This window comes from Xenopus laevis, chromosome 8S (genome assembly GCF_017654675.1).
Source record: "Xenopus laevis strain J_2021 chromosome 8S, Xenopus_laevis_v10.1, whole genome shotgun sequence".
In the NCBI taxonomy this organism is placed as follows: Eukaryota; Metazoa; Chordata; class Amphibia; order Anura; family Pipidae; genus Xenopus; species Xenopus laevis.
In genome coordinates, this window is record NC_054386.1 from 99,318,173 (window position 1) to 99,333,261 (window position 15,089).

The 15,089-nt window shown below is 41.8% G+C and overlaps 1 protein-coding gene across 3 annotated transcripts in view; it reads right to left on the reverse strand.

Annotated features, from left to right (window-relative positions):
• Positions 1-341: 341 nt before the first annotated feature.
• Positions 342-15,089, reverse strand: part of sema6c.S (semaphorin 6C S homeolog) — a 128,996-nt gene continuing 114,248 nt past the window's right edge. For 2 of the 3 annotated variants that reach the window (XM_041574504.1, XM_018233508.2), the window contains 2 exons: positions 11,108-11,248; positions 342-3,604 (listed from right to left, as the gene is read on the reverse strand). In XM_041574504.1, coding sequence (XP_041430438.1) covers positions 2,361-3,604; positions 11,108-11,248 — 1,385 coding nt within the window. In that variant the 3' untranslated portion in view covers positions 342-2,360. The remainder of the gene's footprint in view (positions 3,605-11,107; positions 11,249-15,089) is intronic. The other variant, XM_018233507.2, reaches the window with a different exon arrangement.

The following is a 15,089-nucleotide window of genomic DNA, read 5'->3' on the forward strand; positions in this document are numbered from 1 at the left end:
GATGGAGACAGTAGGGCAAGATGGAGAGAGTAGACCTAGATCAACTCAGTAGGGCAAGATGGAGACAGTAGGGCAAGATGGAGAGAGTAGACCTGGATGAAATCAGTAGGGTAAGATGGACACAATAGTAAAAAAGAAGGAAATGGTGATAGTAGGGTAAAATGGAGACAGCATAGTATTATGGGGACTGCAGCTCAAGATGAAGACAGTAAGTCAACATAGAAACAATGGGACAAGGTTGAAACATTATGGAAAGGTAATTTGTATTGAAGTGCATTTGCTTTTATATCCACTGTATGTAGACACACTCACCTACCTATTGCAATCATGACTTGGGTCTGTCTGGAAACACTCACAGAACAATAAAGTACTTTAATAAAAGTTGACACTCTTTGTAGAAATTAATAAAAAATAGAGACCGTAAATCTTTGTCAGGTGTTACTGGCCCTTGGAAAACACATGACTTTGATTGCTACTGTCTACATTATATGAAGTTGATTTAGAGTTCATCTTTAACGTTGGATACGTTCAAAGGTTCATTTCAAGGTTCAAGTGCCCTCTGTATACAAACAGTTGATAAGTGCCCCCTCGGCTTGTAATAACAGTTACAAATATATGAAAAAGTTGCATTAAGCTTTGTCAGCAGGTAAACATTGCCCCTAAATCCCAACTGTCCTTTAGCTCGTGTCAATGTTTTTGTAGGAAAGAAAGTGTTTATTTACCCCCAAATTTTACCCTTTAGTGCGGGCCCCAATTGGCTAGTTTCAGACAGCCCAAGGGGAAGAAAGTCTCACCTATAATGATTATATAAGCTAGACCAGTCAATCCACACATGTCCTACTTTGGCCAAGAGGGGATACCAACAGGGTGCCATCTAACGTCATTGTTACCTTATCTTCAAATGGGGTACAACTGCCGACCTTTTCATGTGCACAATATATATTATAAAGGGGTTGAATTTTAATGTTCTTTGGATAAGGGAGCCCTTACAGACCAGACCTTTTAAATTCAAGGTCATGAGGTCTTCAAGAAATCATTGAGCGTAATAATACAGCCTCTATTTTTTATTGGTGGAAACACATGGGAACACGTCTGCACTGGCTACGGAGAAGGCAAATTCTAGCCATGTCAATAAGCGCTGTGTGATGGATGTGAGAAAAAAGCACCCGTTGCAAAATAAAGAGCCACTCAGGAACAAAATGAACACCAAATTTTGCTGCTACAATCGCACTGTTCATAAGACTAGATTGAAATAAGGCACACATGTACACAGACTATCCATCGGGGCTAACTGGTTTCAGACAAGTGTATAGCTAAGCAGGATGCCCAGCCCCTCCCATCGGGAGGGACGCTATCTCTCGGCCAACGCGTTTCAATCTTCCTTTGCCTCGGGAAGCAAAACATTAGGTGTGGCATGTGCCAGTCCAATTCACTTTAGCACACAGTGCTTATAGTCTGGCAATTCTATATGGCCACCATCGTGAGTGCGTATCATTTGCAACCAGTGACTGGAGGTTAAGAATGGCTTTAACGAGAAACAATGCTGGGAAAGTGAAACCATGGAGGACGCTGCAGATAATTGGCTCCTGAAAGCTTCATTGCTGTGTTTAGAAGGGGCCATGGGGGTCATACTATAGTTCAGCTCAGACACCAACATCTCAATAATTCTTTAAATGTCTTTAAAATGTCAGCAATATTAATAGTGAATTTCTTGCCCCTACACAGTAGGGTATATTAATCTCCTTTTACATGGAGTAAGTAACCGTGTGAAATATATATATATCTAAATATATATACACATGTATGTATATATAAATTAATTTACATTTCATCTAATCCTCTTGAGGTATCCTTTCATAGTGTCCAACGTTAGCAATCAAAAAGCGCTTCATTTGTTTCACGTGCCTCAAAACCATTGAATCTTCGGCTCAGGGATACAGATAATTTATGTCCATGGGCACCAGCCATTTTGCTTATCTTCAACCGCTCTCATCAAATAAAATGTTCAACCATCCACTGAATGGCCTGCTGTTCTCCACCTCCTCAGCTCTGGAGATGTATACAATCTATGACACCACACACACAAAAAAGGTTTAACAGCGATCCATTATCAATCATCTACAGCACGTTATAAGCTGTCACTTGGACTTCAAGGCAGTTCCAACGGTTGTTAAAAATACTCTCTGTTTCAATTCCATAACCGCCATATTGCTGGAGTTGACTTGATAACATGAGTGAAGAACTCTAGTCCAAGTGAGAGAATTTCAGTGCACCAATGCAAAGTGCAGACAATCTGTTTCACATTTTTCAAAGGAGCTTTCTTGGTGTCATCAACTGATAGAAAAGTCAAACCAAGGATATTAATACTTGAACTGGGCTGCATCCTTCACAGGTGAGGATGGCAAAAACACTGAACTGGATGGCACATCTGGTCTAAAGGACAGGGTCCTTTTCACCATGCTCCTTGACATAGGAGTTTGTTCCTGGTAACTAAGTTGGCGAGACAGAAAGACATTGTGGCTTTCCATGGGTACAGGTGTACCAGCAGAATGCATCCTTGTCAGGAGTGGTGGTGGGTGTTGCCTATTCCCTTGGCCCAGACTGTGTTGTCGAGAAATAATTGGTCCACCTGGACCAATGTTCATTAGTTTATGTCCAGAAGATAATGAATGTCTCTGGGCTCTTGATTGTTTCTCCAAGCAAGACTGAGGCGTCACATCTGGTGGGATGTCCAGTCTTCGAGGCAGACTATCTCTTGGAAGGGTGGAAGAGCTATAATAAGGTGCACTTTCTGTGTCAGGGATTTTAGGCTGAACCTTGTTGATAAAAGACATGGGTGAATGAGGACTCACAGCTTGCGGGCTAATGGCCATCATGCCTGACATCTTTCTCGGTGACCCACTAGATTCTGGAAGATGTTTTAGAAGTTCATCCAATGTAGTCATCTCAACACCTTTTGGAAGATAGCACTGGGAATGCCTAATTAGAGCTCGTTCAGAATTTGGTATTTTCTTATCGTCTCCATAGCCTGAGAGAGGCTGGTCATATCCATGCATGTTCGTTGGTAGGATCAGAGTACTTGGAAACTGAAACACCTGGGAGTTTGATACTGGAAAGTGAAATACAGGGCTTTTCCCTTGAATCTCTTTGGCATTGTTGCAATTCTGGTTCCTTTCCCATTGGTTCTTGAAAGCCTTTAAGTTCTTCATTGGCAGTTCCGGTGTGGATTCTGGAGTGGGAAGTCCAGACAGTTCAGGGTGATCTTTAGTTTCACCTTTAGTTGTCTCTGTTGTTTGCTCTTTGTCACCGTGAAGCAATGTGGTATAAAGTTTGGGAGATGTAGGTTCCATCCTTCCTTCTTTAGACTGGCTTTCTAAAAGGCCATTCATCTTTGCCAGGCTTCTCAATGATAGAGGTCTTTGGAGACTAGATTCAGGGTCTCTTCCTACATGTTTGTTTTTCTGAAACATGTGATTACAGTAGCACGAGACGAACAAGCCTGAGAATATTGCTCCCACCACAAAAGCAACAAAGACGCAGCCAATGAGGAAAGTAAAATGCACGCTCTTGGTACTTTCAGTGGATCCAACTTCCTGGCGCACTCCTGTAAAGAAACAGAAAACACAACAGGATTAACAAAGATCTGTTGCTATTGATGATATGAACTTAATACAGGATGAACAATAACAATCTAACAATCTAGTCAATGATCAGTACAGTGTCAAGTCCTTGGTATTAGTACTACATGAATGCTGCCTTCATCATACTTGAAGTTAATTTTAAGGTGAACCCTTCAGTTTTGAAGAAAAGTGGAGTTAGTTTTGAAGTGTATAAATCTTTGACCAATGTTCGAGATGGCAAAACTGAGTATATCCCAGCTTGACCTGTAGACCAAAGCATTCCAAAGGAGGAGCACCTACCCTTCTTGCCTTTTTCTCTATGATTTAGAAGTAGAGTTAACCTACAGCCACTACAGTTACAACTAGGTCAGATCTGTACTGAGAGCAGTGATGTCTCTTTCTTAGTTAATACCACCCAACAATCAGATCACAAGAGGGGCTTGTCAGGAGAGGACCACAATCTAATGAAGTTCTTGCCAGATGTGATTCTTAACCAGGTATAAGTTGACTGTATACAATAAGTTGTTGACTAGATCATGAGTTGGTACTATCAGCCTGTGTATGGCCAGCTGTACTATTACAATACTTTTTTAAATATAAATCTAGGGCATCCACACAAATGGATTCAGGAAGGATGCTGGCTTATAAACTAACAATAAGCAAAGGGACTGACTGAGAGGATGTTTCGGCTCAACCACAACATTTTTACACTACACCCAAATGCCAGCTTTAGGCCGACTTTGTAGAGTGATGATGATGATGATAGAAAACAGGGCAGGGTGAGTTTGAACTAGAATTATCACAAGGCTCTGTCTGTGTTTGGCAAGACTATAAGAACGGGTATTTCAATCTGGAGATCTAATTTGCTGTAATTTATGTTGTGATTTAACTGAACACAGCGCTTATAACAAGAAGAAGGAAATAGCCTGTCCCTGTCTGCATAAATTCTAATTTCCTTTTGGGAAATTTACATAAAGATAAAAGTGTCATTGTTTGTGTGGTGTTTACCTAAATTGCACCAAGTTTTCACGGGGCATGGAAAGCTGGGGCTAACAGAAATTCCTTAAAGGGATTCTGTCATGGTTTTTATTGGGTAGTTTTTATTTCTAAATTACACTGTTAACACCACAAATAATTCACTCTACCATGTAAAATTTAATTCCTAACCCAACAAGTGTATTTCTAGTTGTAGGTGTGTAGGCACCATCTCAGGTCATTTTGCCTGGTCATGTGCTTTCAGAAAGAGCCAGCACTTTAGGATGGAACTGCTTTCTGGCAGGCTGTTGTTTCTTCTACTCAATGTAACTGAATGTGTTTCAGTGGGACCTGGATTTTACTATTGAGTGCTGTTCTTAGATCTACCAGGCAGCTGTTATCTTGTGTCAGGGAGCTGTTATCTGGTTACCTTCCCATTGTTCTGTTGTTAGGCTGCTGGGGGGAAGGGAAGGGGTGATTTCACTCCAACTTGCAGTACAGCAGTAAAGAGTGACTGAAGTTTAGCAAAGCACAAGTCACATGACTGGCGTCACCTGGGAAATTGACAATATGTCTAGCCCCATGTCAGATTTTAATAAAAAAAAAGCAGTTTGCTCTTTTGAAAAACATATTTCAGTGCAGAATTCTGCATTTTGGAAAAAAAAACATGTTTTCCCACAGTATCAGTAACAGTATCCCTTTAAATGGAACTCCTGTTGAATCCATTATTTATTTTTGGAGTCATTTGAATACTGAACCCATTGAAAAAATTTTGGTTGAATACTTTACTGATTCTGAATCATATGTTATATGACACGTGTTAATTCTCTGGGTAGTTTGAAGGTCAAATGACATTAGGGGGCAGATTTATCAAGGGTTGAATTTAAAATTCTAATTTTCAAGTTTTTTTATGGCCAAAACTGGCAAATTCGACTAGGGGATTGTTCAAATTTGATTAGAGTTTTTTTAAAAATTCGAATTTGATTTTCGAGATTTATCATACACTGGCCCCTGAACTCGAATTTGACTATTCATCACCTAATACCTGCCGAATTGCTGTTTTAGTCAATGGGAGATGTCCTGGGATCAATTTGGAGTTATTTGCAGCTCAAATCGAGTTTTAAAAACTCAAATCGAATTCAATTCGAATTTGATTCAAGTTTTCGGGTCAATCCTAGTCACCCAAGTTTAGGAATTTTGATTTTTTTAAAATAAATTTCGATTGGTCGAATTTCGAGGTCATGTGAGTTTATGGGAGTTTTTTAAAAACTCACATGAATTTGAAATTCGACAGCACTGCCAGTACGACATAATGCTCACTGACTAGGCAACTTGTTGTGAAACAAAGCTCATTCTCCAAAACTGGGTGTTTTTAAATCGACCCCTACAGGCAGAGACAAATGAGAAGATTTGGGGAGGTTTAGTCGTCCGGTGGGATGGCACTCGGAGCGCTTCGTTTTCTGAAGTCGCCTCATGAGGAAACTATGGTCGACATCAGAAAACGAAGTGCTCCGAGGGCCATCCCAACAGCGATTTAGATTCTAGCCAATGGGAAGGCTTTTCGGGGAGATTAGTCGTCCAAAGAAGAGGTGATTATACGCCAGGCGACTAAATCTTCCCGAATCTTTGCGTCTGTCTCTGCCTTTAGAAGTATATATATGAAGGCTAAGGAGGCAAATCACCACAGTTTACCACAATGGAACTTAACAATTCTTTCCATTTGTATAGGACTTTGGAGTCGACGTTAGGCAAATTGGATACACATGCTCCTAAAGGTTTAATGTTATTAGTATCAAACACCCTGAGTGCCGACATCAATATGCGTCTCAGGAACGTGCTGAGTGCGGTATGCGGAATGAGTCGCGTGAGTGTCTCTGGTAAAGCTTGTATAATTTGAAAAATATAAATCAAAATCGAAAAGTATAAGCCAAAATTTGAAAGGGTACAAGTCAAAATGTATTGTGTAATATTGATCATGTGATCTTATGCATATCAACTTTTTTAAGAGATCTTCCCAAAGATCTTCTTAAATATTTTCAGATTTTTCTTTTTCCTTTTTCTAAAAAAATTTCTTTAAAAAAAAATGTTTTTTCTTTCAAATATTTCTCTTGCAATTGGTCTTTATTTTTTATTTTTTCCAACTTTTTTTCAAAATTTAAAAAATTTAAATTTTTCATTTTACTATCACTAATTGATAATATTCATCATGGAATACACAATATATTTAGAGCACTTAATACTTGGATAAGGCACAATTCACTTTTCAGGACTTTTTTATGGACTTCACCTTCACGGATTGGATAATTTACAAACATTGCAATTTGTTTGTGATGTCAAAGGAAGGGATGGGATCTATTTTCTGCACCTCTTCCTCACCCTTTAAATGTGGTTGTGGGAGTGTAACACTAGGCTTGATAAAGGGCCCGGGTGGCCCGAAGCGTTGCCTTTCTGCTGTATGTTTTGGGTTCAATAAACCTCCCATTTTTTCAGACATTCACTGTGCTGCTGACATTTTCTTCATTGGATTGTCGGTCCTTCAGCATAGCACCTGATACCGCAAAAGGTACACATTTAGGGGTATAAGCTCTCTGCTTCTGTTAATGCCCCTAAAGGTGACCATACATGCTATAATTATGAACTTTCCCACGAACATTAAAAGATCTTTCGTCCACTCTACTAACATTAAGAGCTGAAACGTCAGATATGAAGGTGAAAACAAAAAGAATTCTTTAGCTCTATCTGATGATTCAGGATTATCGCTGCGATGTTCGATGTCCTTCAAAGGTGCCCGATCAAAATTTTCAGTCCTGCCCGATTGATTAGACGACCGATATGAAAGGCTTTTAACCGATTTAGGTCTCCTCGTCTCCTACCATACATGCACCGATTATCATTCAAACGATCTTTCGTACGGGAATATCGGTGCATCTATGCTCACCTTCAGTATGTTTTGGAGATAAATGGGTGGCAAAACCCTGACGGGAAATAAAGAATTGCCTTTATCAGTTTCTAGTTTTGACAAGTTTCTATTTAGGCTGCTGTGCTGTACTAGAGCCGTAGTCTTTTCCAAGGGGCTATTATACCTGTCGCAGTCACCCATGCTTTAAAACGCCAAGTGCCGTGAGCTAGTTGCCTGAAACCGTTCTTCGTTCTCGGTTTGCCTTTCATCATTATTAGATCTGTTGTGACACAATGTCTAGGCCCGGCTTCTTTTCTCCAACACCGGGGATTCTGCTGTTCACAGGTGTAATTCTTTTACCATGTCAAGGAGCTAATAATCTTGTAAGAGTTTATCCAATAAAGCTTGCCCCTTTTTTATGCCTTGCTCACAATCCGACAGGGTTGGCTAAGGGGCTTTTTCTATTGTGTGCAGTCTGGTTACAATGATGGCTGGCCGCCAGCTTCCATTGCTTCATCTGATTCTCGGCGCGGGGGACCAGAGCAATATTTGACTATAAAGCTCCACCGTTGCTTCTGAAATCAAGGATGCCAATCACAGGTACACGGTGCCATTTGGTTTGACAAGTAGTTGAAGGCATTGTGGGGCAGGCTAATGTAAATGCCCTTTATCCCACAAGGCTACCTAGTGTGCTCCATGCCCCCGGCTTAATTCAAACCGGCAAATATTCATTTTGAGAGCTGTGGCCTGTTAATACCATGAAAGGCACGAGCCAATCAAAGCGGAGAGTGAGCAGCTGCGGAGAGGTAATGAGCCGCCTGCTTCAAAGGTAGGACAGCAGGTATTGCAATCACATAACACTAATATAAGACTATTATAATTACCAACGGGCGCTACAGCAAACGCACGCTGTATCCAGCCAATCTTCCTAAGCTTTTATTTTGTGCTTTGAACATTTTCCCTGTTTGTGAATCTAGGAAGAAAATTACTTTTTCTCTGTCCCCAAAAATCAAGTCAAATATGTTAACCCACTGAACGCTGGTCAGGGAATTAAATCACTGCCAAATGCTAAGATTGGGCCCAACATTAAATCAAAGATAGACAGTGGTGTCTCGTCTCAGGGGCCAACGTAAATAGACTTCTATATTTATTTTGCTCTCAGTGTACAAAGATCTTGCAGTCAAGAAGGATTTTCCCCTTGACTCAAGAGTCAGGGCTTTTTAGTCATAGCTGGGAAACCATGGGACCATGGATTTGGAATAAACACTGGGCACAGCATGTTACACTATGGGCCCTGGGGCCCATAATCCATCTTGTGGCTCGCCTTGCTGTACACCACCATGCAAGTATTGAACCAGTGGTTCCCCGTGGGGTTGCCTACTCCCAGAACAGTGGCTGGGGGGACAAGCTTAAAGACCACTTAAAGTAAAGGTGGCCATACACAGGGAGATCCCAAATGAGTGGATCTCTCCCAGATATGCCCACAATGAGGTGGGCGATATCGGGCTGATCCGATCGTGGGCCCATGGTCCGACTGGGGCCTGCTGGGACTCCTGTCCAGGGTCCCCGTTCGAACCCCCTACTGCAACGCCATGCATTCGCAAAAGGAGCCACAAGCATGGCACCGCATAAAATGATTTTTTTTTTGTAGGGCTAGGAGATCGGGCCAGTCTGACCCTGGCGGAGCACATCAATGAACAGATCCTATGGAATTTTTTACCCTGCCTGATTGACATCTGGCCGACTTTCTGCCAGATATTGATCGGGGATGGCCCCACACACGGGCCAATAAGCTGCCGTTTTGTCAGCAGCTTTTATCAGCCCGTGTATGGGGGCCGTAAGAAGGCCAACTTGATCTTCTCATTGCTCCTTCACCAATTTATATATACCAATGTTTTCAGATATCCCTTCCCTTCTTATGAGTTAAGGGGGACCCTGACCAGATTTGGACCTCAGATTAGAGTTTGAACTGGAAATGTTCCACAGCCACCATCTTACTGAAAACAACTGAACCACCCCTTACAAATAACTGATGCTTTGTGGACCCCCTAACAACAGCTATGCTTTACCTATTACCCTTTGCAGAGAATTTTCTGTTGTCAGGCTAAAAACAAATGGAGTGTTTGGGATGTGTTTACAGACAAAACGAGGTGATATTTCAAGCCGATTCACATAATATTAAGTGTCTTCCCTCACATCTGACAAGAGAAGCTTGTGATTATGGCAGAGCTTTGAATGGAAATTGAATAATCGACAGTGTTTTCTGACTTCAAACAATGGCTTGTAATTGAATAACTTAATTATTATAAGGGCAGAATGGTTTCTTATACAATGTCACAATGCTAAAGCACCTCTCATGGAGGAGTATTACTGTATTACTGTTTAACATACAGGAGCAAAGAAACAAATCTAAACCTTTAGTGTCAGATGTTAAAAATGATAAGGTTTTTATTTTCATTATTTTTGAAGAACACACCCCTAGAAGTCAATGATTCTTAACCTGTAAGTCTGGATTCAACACTGGGTTGCTGTTCAGGGCCCCTTGATTGCTCAACATCTTCTTTTTCTGCTTATTTACGGCACATGCTTTGGTATTACCCAAGCTTAGGTACCAGCTCACAATATTCCTGTACATATAACATTGAAAGGTCTCAATGGACATCTAATTACTAATGAATTTCTGACTGCAGGTCAGACTAGCCTGCTCAAACTAGCTGAATTCTTGAAGACAACCCATACCAACACCATCACCACGTTAGGGGTCAACTTTGGCATGACTGCCCCTTATATTTAAAGGTCTGGGTGTTGATCAATAAAGATGCCAAGTCCACTGTGATAGCCAGCAGATGTGCCCTCTAAAATATACAGCAATAATCATAGCATTGATCCCAATGAATGAGGCCAACAAGTGAAGTACAAACACAATCACCACAATAATGAGCGTCGCGGGATATCATGCATGCCTTCAACATGCTTTCTTGCAGCCAAGGAACGCGTATTTAGCAGAGAGTGATGGAAGCAGATGTGCGGACTGGTACACCTTAAGCAGGGGATGGTGGAGGAGGGTTTGGGCGAACTATCACTAACCTGCAGCCTAGGCCTGTGGCACATGGGACATATTCTCCATGGACGTAATTCAGTTTTTTGGTGTTGGGTCAACTGAAATACATAGAAGAATACACTCCAGGTGCCATGAACCTAAATACCAAGTTCACCTTACAATTAGTATGATACTAAGTGTGGCCGTCTAAGACATTTTGCAGTTGGTTTTCATTTTTAAGGTGTTCAGATAAATAAATTCTTTCGATTTGGCAGCTGACCCCCAGCAACCAGATATTTTTTTAAATGAAGGACAAACTAGAGAGGGCCTAGACAGATAAAGAAAATTTAATTCACAATGTCACCAAAGTCAATGTCTCACCAACAATCTGCTTTCTGAGTGCAACCAGATAGCTCTCTGAGTCTGGAGATAAATTTAAAAAAAATGAAGACCAACTGTAACACTGTTTAGACTATTGCCAACTGCAACATACCAGAAAGGTGAGCTCTGCCTTTTAGTTAAATCAGTTTGAGAGCCCTACATGGTTGGTTGACCAACAAATGCCCCTCTTACCCTGGGTTTTAAGAGTGTGCCAGGCAGAGAGTTGGTAAAAACCGTCAGATGTCACGCCTGGCGGGGAATAGCCCAGGCGAGTCACATGCCCAAGGGAGGCGAGACTGGCAATGGCGCTGTCACTGCTGGGCGGGGCTTTCCCTGCATTACCATTGACAAATAAAAGATCATGAAATATAGATATACAAGTCACAATATCAGTAAGTGGGAAGGTGATTGGGTGAGTGGGTCAAGGGGGAGGGAGGATATGGCTTCAACTCATTTCAGCATGGCTGTACACATTCATCTTGGGTAAATCCACAGGACAATCAGTATTTAACCCAGAGTAAGAGGTGATGATTGGGAAAATGCACAGATGGGTAATGACAAATAGTTTGTATGAGGTGTTCTTCCAAGCTAGGTGTGTTCTGGCTTCACTGGTACCATGGGACACAAAAAGAACGATGGGTAAGTAGGCAAAGTAACCAGAAAAAGATACACTTATAAAGGGTGCACAGACTGAAATATAGATGAAGGACCCCATAGCAATATAGATAGGCTTAGACTGCTATCAAAATGGAGACCTACTGAACCACAACTCCTCCTGTGGAATATATATGAACTCAAAGTCCATGTAAAATTCCATAAGTATGGTGCTGTGTTCCTAGCGCATTTGTAGAGCAGTTACAGAGCCTAGAGGCCAAGCCTGCAGGAGCTCAAGCTTGTGTTCCCTTCCTGTGGTTCTGATCATTCAGGCGTTCGGGCCCAACAAATGTAGCAATGAAAAGTGCATGTGAATGGCCACTCGTCTGCTTGGCCCATGGACTAGAAAGTAGGATGACCTGTGTATGACCATCATTAGGTCTGCCGTTCCTCAGATCCTGATAATTGTGTTTTACATCATCACTGTATCCATTTCTGACTTCCTTCCCCTAGTGACTTCTATGTGTCCCTGGTTACTGACCTACACCCTTAACTGCCTGAAAACGATCAGGCTTCATTGACCTGGAATATACACTTCCCGTGTTTAAGCTGCTGAATCTTCCATTTGAAACGTCAAGTTTTTTTTTGATTGAAAAATCTTGAAAATTCAAGTTCAGAAAACTTGGTTTAAAAAAAAAAAAAAAAAAAAAAAAAAAGGACTACATAATATTGCCATCATAAACACAACACACAAAGCATTTGCCCCAAGTGCCCCAAGTGTGCATATACTAGCACCAGTCTCTCATATTAGCCAGTTATCAGTTCCTATCCATGATATCGCTCTCAAATCAGAACCTATGGCGAGGGGTGCACCTTACTCTTTCATCTTCATGAACATGGTATATACCAACTGGATTTATATGGCTCCCTGGGCACTGATACTGCTCCTCTCTTTTTCTATAGGCTGGAGGTGTAGCTTCTCTGTAGACTTGGAGAATCAATTCAGATCTGAATATGAAGGAATGTGTGATGTTTTGTTTTTTATTTTTTTGTTGGATTATGGTATTTGGAAGAGGTTGGTCCAGGAAAGACTTTTCTCGGATGTTCATTTGGGTTGATGGTGGGCAGGGTCGGACTGGGGGCCCACTGGGGCTGCTTCCTCAGGGCCCCCCTCTGCCCCCCGGCGCGTGTGCGCATATGTGCGAGAGTTCACACCTCCCGCCGCATGCGTGACCTCTTGGTTGTGGCCGGAAGAGAAGAAGAGGCGCAGGGTGCGGATCTGGGCCTGCGGGGCCCACAAGAGACAGGGGCCCACTGGGTATTTTCCCCGTGTCGCGCCGGCCCATTCTGACCCTGATGGTCGGGGAAAGAAGGACTTATGGACAGATCAAGACTTTGCAAACTGGCCTTTGATTTGGTGGGTTTGGTGAAAAGTGGCCAAAAGACAGAGGGATGGACTCTGTGGGCTATGGGTTTATGGGATTTTCTTTGTTTCGTGATCTATGAATTGTTTTTAATATGTTGAATATTTATAATAAGTATAAGGTGAGTTTATAAATAAAAAAAATCCTATCCATGATATAACTGGGTCAGTTGGTTTTTGGGTTTCCTGGACCACCCCCCTGCACGCTATGTGTTGCGTCCTTAAAAGATGTCCCTTCCTACTCGTTTGTAAAATACAATAGCAGACAATCGCCAGTTCCACTAGTAGCGCCGTTGCAGTAGGACGTTGTACAAACAATTAGGGACCTGTAAATTCCCACACACTGAAGTGCATCCCCGGAGACATAAACGCGTGCTTCCTCGCTCTCATCAGAATTACAGTTTAGATCTAAACATCAGGATTCGCTTTCCTGCTCCGCCAGAGCTTAACAAGGGGGCCAGGCTCACAATTCTATCATTTTGTATTTGAAATACTACTTATTGTCTGGATAACATGCCCTACCCTCCTCCGTGACAAAAAAAGAAATATCCACCAGTTCCTAATTTCTGGCGTGTGGAGTTACCATGGTAATATAGAAAGTATCACCGGGTCCCGGCTGCTTTGCACTCATATTCTAAATATTACAATAACCGCCTCCTAATGGGAGCATAAGATTAAAAAGCAGCAGGTCGGGAATTTCTTTCTTTATACTGACAAAAAGCACACGAGCAAACGGCATCGAGTAGATATTTCCATCATATCAGCATTCCTGACTAAAACAAAATCCTCTGAACAAATGTACAGGCGCTCTGTGATTTGTGCCCTGGATTGTGTTACCACAGCAACGCATTTGTGTAATATGTGCGCGCGGGTTGCAGACATTTTAGTCTCCCAGTGCCACATTTTTAATTAAGATGCCCCTGTCTCCAGAGATGGGCCGTCGTGTTACCACTCGCCTATCACCCAAAGAGACACGGACGACACGATAAATTAATTAATTCTGAAAAGCTCTTTTTAATTTCCAGTCAAAGAAATAAAATGCATCTCTGTGAGGAATTGAGGGATTCCTCATATTTACGTGTGTTTTGCCCTCACTGATTAACTGATACCATGTGACACACACACATAGAATGATGGGTAAGTGGGAGGAGCCTGTAACAAGTAGTTTATGTGAGGGGTTCCTCATATCTACGTGTGTTTTGCCCTCACTGATTCACTGATACCATGTGACACACACACATAGAATGATGGGTAAGTGGGAGGAGCCTGTAACAAGTAGTTTATGTGAGGGGTTCCTCATATCTAGGTGTGTTTTGCCCTCACTGATTCACTGATACCATGTGACACACACACATAGAATGATGGGTAAGTGGGAGGGGCCTGTAACAAGTAGTTTATGTGAGGGGTTCCTCATATCTAGGTGTGTTTTGCCCTCACTGATTCACTGATACCATGTGACACACACACATAGAATGATGGGTAAGTGGGAGGAGCCTGTAACAAGTAGTTTATGTGAGGGGTTCCTCATATCGAGGTGTTTTTGCTTGAGTGTAATTCAGCCAGTGCCCTGCAACCCAGTTAATGCTGATGTTCTCTGCTCTAATCGTTGAAACGCCTCCTGCACAATAACCATGTTGAAGAGGCAATGAATGTTCTCCAGCTGCTGGTGTTCCACATAACCAGGCCTGTTATCTATCAAGGACTTCTCTGTCTGTAGAGACAAACTCAGTCCCTCAGTATTATGAATATGCCGGGACAGATACAGCCTCCAAACAAATGATTTCCCATCTCCTCTAATGTCTTTCTACAGCTTGAAATATCCATACACTGGAGATCTCCAATCGTATTTCTCTCTCAATTCAATCCTACAGAGGCACTTCGGACTATACAAGAGTTAAAATATACCGGTAATATTAACGAGAGGATAACGTCAAAGTCCTAATTAAAGTATTCTCTTTATTTTTATGATTTCCTCCGATCCAATCTCTCATTTCGCTCCTCCTGAGTATTAATTTAGCCAGACAAGCAGTAATGGGGCTGATAATCTTGAAATGTTAGTGTCGGTAATGAACATAAAGGCTAAGTCACAGGCACGGCAACCCGAATGGTTTAGCTTCTCGTTAAATCGTTTCGATGTGAAGAATATACAGGAATGAA